General features: G+C 45.4%; 1 protein-coding gene across 1 annotated transcript in view; it reads left to right on the forward strand.

The window, feature by feature from the left end:
• Positions 1-7,398, forward strand: part of lrrc75bb (leucine rich repeat containing 75Bb) — a 40,641-nt gene extending 33,243 nt beyond the window's left edge. The window contains exon 4 of the mRNA XM_085358225.1: positions 6,786-7,398. Within this exon, the coding sequence (XP_085214351.1) occupies positions 6,786-7,398 (613 nt within the window). The remainder of the gene's footprint in view (positions 1-6,785) is intronic.
• The last annotated feature ends 1,854 nt before the right edge of the window (positions 7,399-9,252 follow it).

The following is a 9,252-nucleotide window of genomic DNA, read 5'->3' on the forward strand; positions in this document are numbered from 1 at the left end:
GCCTCACAAACATTTCACCTCTTAACTGTAAGGTTACAACACCAACTCTTTTAATTGCTATCTTGGGGAGTGAGGGTGGACTACCTCAACCTCCCCCATGACCCATGGGGATTATTCTGCCCCGTTCATTTGGGTCAGGTGCCATCTAATAACTCAGACGAACAGGAGGCCGCCGCTCTCTATTGGGGTATCGGCGGTCTGTGGTAACGTCAGTCTGTGTGCTCTCTTGTGGAGCCTTTGTTCCTGACACCGAAGATGTCTCAGTCTCTCTTACAGTCTCCTTTACAGGTGGAACCACTGTTCCTGATGTGGTGGAGTTCTCTACTTGTGTGTGTGAAGGGGCTGACGAGTCGATGAGTGCATTTTCAAGATCTCCGCAAGACCCTTCTGCAGACACTGGTGCGGACCGGAGTAGCTGATCCACGTGTCTTCTCCAGACTCCATCGGCCACCTGAACTGTATATGAAACTGGACCAGTTTGAGCAATGACAGTTGCAGGAACCCACTTGTGTACTCCTCGGTAGTTCCTGGCCTGCACTGACTCGCCGGTGCTGAAGACTCTGCCCTTGACCTTTTGACCCCTGTACATGATTTGTTTCTCTTGTTGTTTTTGTACAGTGTCCTTCACAGTTGAGGGTTTCAAAAGATCAAAGGTAGTGCGCAGATCTCTTTTGAACATTGCGTTGGCAGGAGATGTCCTTGTGGTCGCATGTGGACTATTCCGGTAGTTAAGCAGAAACTTGTGCAGTCTCTGATGCAGTGTTCCTTGGCCTTGTGATGTTTTCAGTGCATGTTTCATTGTCTGAACAAACCTTTCTGCAAGACCATTCGTTGCAGGATGGTATGGAGCTGACGTAATGTGCTGCACTCCATTAGCCTGTAGGAAAGCCTCCATTTCCTGTGAAACCAGTTGAGGTCCATTGTCAGAGACTATCTGAGTAGGAGATCCAAACCTACTGCACATTTCTCCTAGAGCTTCTATGGTCTTTTCAGTGGTGGCTGATTTCATGATGGTCACTTCAGGCCATTTACTGTGTGCATCAACAGCTACAAGAAACATTTTGTCCTCGTATGGACCTGCAAAGTCAATGTGTACCCGATGCCATGGCTCCTGTGGGAACTCCCAGGGATGAAGAGGAGCAAGTGGTGGGTTGTTCCGGACCATCTGACACGAAGAGCAGTTCTTAGCAATCTCCTCGATCTGTTTGTCCATATTTGGCCACCAAAAATAGCTTCTCGCTATTTCCTTCATTCTCACTATTCCACTATGTCCTGCATGCAGTTGCTTCAACAGTTTTGGTCGCAGTGACATGGGAATGATGACTCTCCTCCCCCACAGCAAACATCCCGCCTGAACAGAAAGCTCCGCCCGCTTTCCCAGGAAAGCCTTCAGGTCTACACCCTTACTTGCAGGCAGACCCTTAATGATCCAGTCCAGCACTGCTGCCAACACAGGGTCATTTCTGGACGCCTTTTTCACCTGCACAGCCGAAACAGGTGCTGTCTCTACCTCCCTGAAGTAGAGGATCTCAACTGTGTCAGAGACGGGTTTTTTAACAGGAAGGGGTAACCTGGACAACCCATCTGCATTGCAATGAGACTCCGATTTGCGATACTTGATGTCATAAGAATGTCCTGACAATATCAACGCCCACCTCTGGAGACGTGAAGCAGCAAGAGATGGAATCCCTGTATAGGGTCCCAGGATGGTTGTGAGAGGCCTATGGTCAGTAAACAGTGTAAACTTCCTACCGTACAGGTACTGGTGGAATTTCCGAACACCGAATACAATGCTCAGCGCCTCTCGTTCCAGCTGAGCATAGTTGGACTCTGCTGTGTTTAATGTCCTTGATGCGAATGCAATTGGCCTTTCTTCGCCATTTGGGAGAATGTGGGAAATCACTGCCCCCACCCCATAGGGAGAAGCATCACAAGCAAGCTGAATTGGGAACTTGGGATTGAAGTGGGTTAGCACCTCAGATGCAGTCAGTGAATCCTTTGCCTTTTGAAAGGCGTCTTGGCAGCTTGCTGTCCACTCCCATGCTTCTTCCTTGCGTAGCAGGTTGTGCAGTGGTTTCAGGAGTGATGCCAAGTTGGGTATGAACCGTCCGTAGTAGTTCAACAGCCCTAAGAAAGACTTTAACTGACTGACATTTCGTGGTGGGGGTGCATCCACGATTGCTGTGATCTTCGAAGGTGCAGTGTGAAGTCCATTTGCATCAATCACGTGCCCTAGATATTCCACAGATGACTGGAAAAAGTCACATTTCTCCTTACGGACTCTCAATCCGTATTCCTTCAGCCTCTGAAGGGTCGCATCCAAGTTGCGCAGATGCTCTTCATCATCTGCTCCTGTACACAGGATATCATCCAGATAGCATTGCACACCAGGTAATCCGCTCAGGATTTGATCAATCGCTCGTTGAAACAATGCTGGAGCTGATGTGATGCCAAAAGGCAACCTGCAAAATCTGAAAAGTCCCTTATGTGTGTTAATAGTCAACATGTCACGTGACTGCTCTTCAACGTGCATTTGCAGGTAAGCTTGGTTGAGATCTATTTTGCTGAACTTTTGTCCTCCACTCAGACCAGCAAATAAGTCATCAATCAGTGGAAGGGGATACTGCTCTGCTGTTAATACAGGATTCACGGATACCTTGAAGTCTCCGCAGATCCGGATTCCGCCGTCCTTTTTGGGAACTGGAACGATGGGCGTGGCCCACTCGCTGGTCGTAACCGGCTCCAGAACACCATTCTTGACCAATGCGTCTAAATTAGACTCCACCTTGGGCCGAATGGCGTACGGCACAGGTCTAGCCTTCATAAAGACTGGCTTGGAGTCAGGCTTGAGATGCAGCTTCACTGTAATTTTTTTCATGCTGCCCAGCTCCTCACGAAAAACCTGATGTTTTCCCAGTATGGCCTGTAGCTGAGAGGAACCATGCGACAGCTTTCTCACCTCTTGCCAGTTGAGTCTGATTGTTTTGAGCCACACACGTCCCATTATAGCAGGGCAGTTCTTCTGCGTAACATACACAGGCAGCTTAGCAGTTTGGCCATTGTATTGAACAGTCACCTCTGCCATTCCTTTCATAGGCACTCGATGTCCAGTATATCCTTTAAATACTGTGTCGGAGGGTTTGAGTGGAAGGTGCTTCAGACATGTCCTATAGACATTATATGACACTAGTGATGCTTTTGACCCAGTGTCAATCTGCATTTTTACAACATGTCCCTCCAGTTTGGGCGTGACCCAAAAGCCGTCTGAGGTTTCGTCCACCTTCAGTATTCGCACAGTATTTATTGCAGACAACACTTCTTCATCTGAGGAGTCATTTGCTCTATCCTCATGAAGCTTAACTGTGTGAACATGTCTTTCTTTTTTGAATCTTGCAGTGCCTCTTTTATTCCCAGGCTTTGAGCCCTTATCCTTGCACCTTTTGTTCCTGCATGCCCGTGCTACATGACCTTTTTTTCCACAGTTGTTGCAATCCATTTCTTTGCACCAGCAATCACTAGCAAGGTGTCCTAACTTGCCACAGCGGAAGCATGGTCCCTGTGCATTTGCTTTACCATTGTCTAGTTTGTGTACTCTGTCTGTAGCATGTAGCGCATGGGCTTCTTTTGATGCCATTTCCATGGTCACACTGATATTAATTGCCTTCTCAAGAGTCAAATCACTTTCCGTGAGCAATTTCTTCTGTGCAGCTTCATTTCTTAAACCACACACGAGTCTGTCTCTTAATGTGTCATTTAAAACATCTTTAAACTCACAGTGTTCAGCTAATTTGCGTAACGATGCAACGAACATTGTGACAGACTCACCCTCTTCTTGGTTTCGCTTGTGAAACTTGAACCGTTCAGCGATCACGAGGGGCTTGGGCGAGAAGTGTTTGGTCAGTGTGTCCACGATCTCTGTGAAACTTTTACTGCCTGGCTTTGCTGGCTGTAGCAGGCTCCTTAGCAGGGTAAAAGTCTTTGGGCCTATCACACTCAAAAAAATGGGCACCAGTTTAGCATCCTGTATGTCGTTAGCCGCAACGAAATATCCAAAACGCTCCGTATATGAGCTCCATTGCTCCGTGCTTTCGTCGAAGGGACCGATAGGGCCAGTAACTCCAGCCATTACTCGGCTCCTGGTTGAATGGCACTCTTCCCCTCACAACTGTTCCTTTTCGTAACGTCTCTTTTATCCGTTTATGTTTTGGTTAACGTCACTTACGGAGTCTGCCTTCGTCGTCCTGTCCGCTGTACATTCCTCCCCGTTTCGCTGAGAAAAAAAAAAACAACATCCACCTTCGCACACCGGTAGCGTCGTCCTACCTCCGGCGCTGTCTAACACCAGGTTAGCGCGAGGCATCAGCAGGAAAAAAAAATGTAAAACTCCAAAGCGGACTGCAGCGTCGGTCCAGACGTCCTCGTCGCCACTTTTGTTATATCTTCACTCCGGGTTACTAGTATAACAATGATACTCGGACCACGACGTAACTTGCGGTATTTATTATAACGGAGCAACTTAACATGGAGCTAGCCCGAGCAACAGCCGAAAAGCATCATTTCCCCTAATGCATCGGGGCAAGCCCACTACGGATCCTGTTATAACCCAAAATACACAACATCCATTCTGTTGTGGAGGGTGTGGTTTGTGGTGACCTGCAGTGGAGACTGACACCTGAGTTTGTTGTTGTTGTGCCGTATGTGTGGCTGGCAGCTGGGAAGCTGCAGCCAGAGTTAAAAGAGCAGCAACCGGGAATAGTGTTACAAAGTGCAAATATGTGGTCGGGTCCGTCCTTACTGCCACAAACTTGTTCTTATAAATGATGCTGTACTTCCTCTTATTCTTATAACATGCAGATTGCATGGGGTCCTAAATCAGGAGATGTAAACACAGAGGGTGCAAGGTGCAAACCACTGGTTACAGTCAAGAACAAGAATGCCAGATTAGACTGCCAGAAAAAAACCTAATAGAGCCTGCACATATATTTGGATGAAACCAAGATGAACTGATGCATACTGCAAACATGTGGAGGTAATGTTGGGCATGTGTGACTGCCAGTGGAACTGGGTCACTAGTTTTTATGGATGATGTAAGTGCTGAGAGAAGAAGCAGTGCTGCAAAACCGATCAGATGGCACTTCCCAGCGCACAGGGATAATGACCCAAAGCAAAGTGCAAAAAAAACCAAGAGTTTCTCAATTCAAAGAAATTGGATATTCTTCAGTGGCCAAGTCTGTAAACTGATCTCAACCTAGTGGGGCAGGTTTTTAAAAAACTGAAGACAAACCTAAAGAAACCCACAAACAAGCAGGAGGAAACCGCGTTTGGTAACATCCACGGGTTCTACACTCCAGGGAGTCAAAGGCATTTCCTCCAACTATCAAAAACATATATTATATATTTAAAATTGTGTTTGTTTGTCCAGTTACTTTGGATAAACATTCTTGAAATGTTAACATTTATAAAAAAAGATTGTAAACAGTTAATGCGAGGCTTTTGTAAAACCCCTTAAATTAAAGCTGAATGTCGGCACTTCAATCACATCTTGACTGCTCTGGTCCAACGTGGCAATCTACAGAAGCAAAACCACAAGAATTGAGTCTTTGTCCAAAAAGTTATGGACCTATCTGCGTAGGAGTTTCCTTTCAGATGGTTTCACCCTAACATCTGTTATCCACAGTTTGACTGACATAGATGGTGACGTGTTGCTTTTATCACTTGTGTGTCTTGCCTTTTCGAGACTGTTTGTACGTGCATCATCGACTCTTTTATCCTCCTGTCTGTTCTACACAATATCCTAACAGCCATTTATCAAATCCTGACAGGGAAAAGTTCAGGGAAGTACATGTATTTGCCTTCTTGCTGACAGTTTGTGGAGAGGAATCATGCATCTCTCAAGTGTATACATTAAATTTAAAGCTAACGCCAGTTTCTGGCTAAATTAACTTAATAGGGAGTCAGTCCAATGGTAATCATCGCCTCTAACGCCCAACTTTACACTGTCTGTATTCTTATAAAGCGTACTGCAAAATGTGGCGCATCCTAATGCTCCTGGCATAAAGACTCAACTGCGAATACTCTCATCTCTAAACTGCATTCATCTCAACTCCAGTGGCTTATTAACCTGTCACTCACAATATTTCAAACACAAGTGGCCCGATTTTCTTTTTTCTAACCCCCAAAAAACCCAAACTTTCCACTGAATCCCTGTTTTCAAAATAATCCGTGTCCCAGGAGTGACGCTACAGTCCCAGATCATAGCAAGGAGACTCATTTGTCAGGGTAACATGTTTACTTTTGCTTTGTTTGCTCGGTTTGCTTAATCACAAATATTTTAATTTTCTTGTCTCTGTGGGGTTTATTTTATGGATTTTTTATTTACTAGTAGAACTGGAGGTGACACAGAGGTGAAAAAAACAGATGACACTCAAAGCTGAAAACACCTGGCGCCTTTCTACGCCGCACATTCAGCACCGGAGACAAAATTTGTTGTTTGAGAGCCTCGGGACGAAACATAAATGCAAATTCTCTTCTGCGTGTTATTGTGGGCTGAACTCAGCCTAATGCTGTTTCTTTTTTTGCAGTCTTTTTTGCAGCAGTGGAACATTTAGAGTCTACATTATGGAGCCCTTAAATCAATAATGTCTGTATCAATAAGTAACACCTACTTGTGTTTGCATAACTAAGCATTTTCTTGCACATTTAATGTCTGCAGCAAATCACCATTTTGTACCTCGGAGACCAAACTTTTGAACATCGTGATAATGATTTGTTTTTCTTTTAAATAGCCTGAAGACCACGCTGAAAAAGAAGCTTTCGGGAGACGTTGTCAACCTGTCGGGAATCCCGCTCTCCGGCCGGGATGTCCACCGCGTGGCCTTCTACCTTCAGAGCAGCAGTGACATGGTGTCCGCCGTAGACCTGAGCTTCACTGAACTGCAGGACGACAGCTTACGCATGCTGCTGCCCTACCTCAGCTGCTTGCCGAAACTCACCATACTTGCTGTTAATGGCAACCGTCTGACAGCGGCCATCCTGAAAGACCTGACAGATGTAATGAAGGAGCCCAAGAAGTTCCCCACGCTGGCCTGGATTGACTTGGGGAACAATGTGGATATCTTCACCATCCCGCAGCCGCTGCTCGTGGCGCTGCGGCGCCGCTTCGGTTTACGCAGCAGCCTCCCCACCATCTACGAGTACAGTGAGGCGCAGGCTTTTGGTAGCTATAACCCGAACATGGAGACCTCTGTGGAGGAGCCTAGTCTGTACGAGGAGGGAGATATAGTAGAAGATGATAGAGAGGAGGAGGAGGAGGAGGAGGACAGACTGGAGCTTCAAGCCTGGGGCTTTGGAGAAGAAAGCATGTCAAAAAATGTGCCGGTGCACTTCTGTGGGAGGTGATCGCCCAGAGCTGCTTTCTTTTTGACTGGCAGCCTTGCATATCCCTCTGTATCACCTTGCTCCTCCTGCGTTAGCCGATGTCAGTGTGGTAGAAGATGCTTACAGTGACCCACACGTTTCTGAAAATAACTTTAAAATAAGTAAATGTGCTGTGTGTCCCTCTGGATGCTCTGACTACTGAAATTAAATGTGAGAATATGTTTGCGGACTGATTTATCCTTCATTTATCCAGGGGAGTCTGAACTGATCCAGCTTCCAGTGCTTCATCTTACTGAAGTTGTGTGCTTGTCCCACTTGGAAGCTGGAGCAGCTGTGGATTAAGTGCCTTCCACGAGGGCACATCAGCAGTAGCTGCTGAGGAAGAGGGGAGTGTTATTAATTCACTTTCTCTAAGCACATCCTTTCTTTTTTCCATTCCTTGCCTGAATATGTCAGGGTCTGATATATATGTAAGTAACTATATATTCTGCACATGTGATGTGACAATAAAAGTGATTTGATTTGATTTGATTTGATTTTATCCTGCATAGGAAACACTTAAGAAACAGGAACATTTAACTTACTTAGAGAAGAAAGAGTATGGAAAGTATAAGCAACAAGTTGACTGTAATGAGTCGTTCATCAGCACTCCTGATCCAAGACTGTACACTGGGTAATTATTCACTAGAGCCAGCTGGAGGCACTATATTAGTGATTCGTTCATAGTTATCCATAAAGTGAGGGGTTTGATTGAAACACAAAGTGATAGAGTAGTCATGAGGAACTGCTGAGGCCACACAGACAGAGTAACAAATATTAAATATTAATTAGATTTTTAGTAATGAATAAGCAGTTATTGTTTTGGGTTGATGAATATTTGGATCAGAGTTGATGAATTTTTGTATGATTATGAACCAGTCCTCCTCTCCCTCCTCCGTCCCACCCAATCCCTAACATCCTGTCACACCAACCCTCTGCAATTACTCCTTCACTACATCTTTGAATCTCTTTTGTGGTTTTCCTCTTTTCCTCCTCCCTGGCAGCTCCATCATTAGCATCCTTTGTCCATTATCTCCACTATCCCTCCTCTGCACATGTCCAAACCGTCTCAGTATTGCCTCTCTAACTTTGTCTCCAAACTATGAGTACCACCATCTCCAAGTCATACACCACCGCAGGTCTCACTACCTTCCTGTAAACTTTCCTTTTGACTCTCGCTGCTATCCTTCTGGCACTCATCATCTCCACCCTGCCTGCACTCTCTTCTTCACATCTCTTGTGCACTACCTCTCTCTTTGGATGGTTACCCCCAGGTGTTTCACCTAATGGCACACTAATATCGTATTTTCCAGCTGGTTCTGTAGGAAGTAATTGTCAGAAGTTCGGGTGGGAGAGCACTGATGAACGACTGATTACATATCGGTTCATTCCTGAGTCATTCCTCTCTTGTTCTAACTAAGCAAGTTTTTTTCTGCCCTTTATTGTAAAATCTTAGAGCTTTTTTGTGATATGTATGTTTTATCTGGAAATAAATTAAAGTAATTCTGTTTTCATTAAATATGATTTCAGTTTTGCTGTAGCTGTAGCTGTAGCTGGGACTCTGCATTTCTTCAGGAGTTATTTTTTTTAATCGATCAGTTATGATAAGCTAAAGCATACTGAATGATGCTTCAAGTCCGTGCCGATGTGCCGACAGAAGCCCTGATGCACGCATGGACACATGCTGGCAGGAGCACACAGAGTTTGTGAGCTGCTGATGAACTGGTTACTGCCTCTATCAGGGCTCGTTATGCCCCTTCAGTCAGAGACGGTGTACAGAGGATCTATTTTTTTTCTCAGCAAATAGGACCGTAGCCCCAGATCATTTCGTCCAAT

The sequence above is a fragment of the Diplotaxodon limnothrissa genome, linkage group LG7 (assembly GCF_057381915.1).
Source record: "Diplotaxodon limnothrissa isolate DT_005_m linkage group LG7, D_limnothrissa_male_GT1.1, whole genome shotgun sequence".
Lineage (NCBI taxonomy): Eukaryota > Metazoa > Chordata > Actinopteri > Cichliformes > Cichlidae > Diplotaxodon > Diplotaxodon limnothrissa.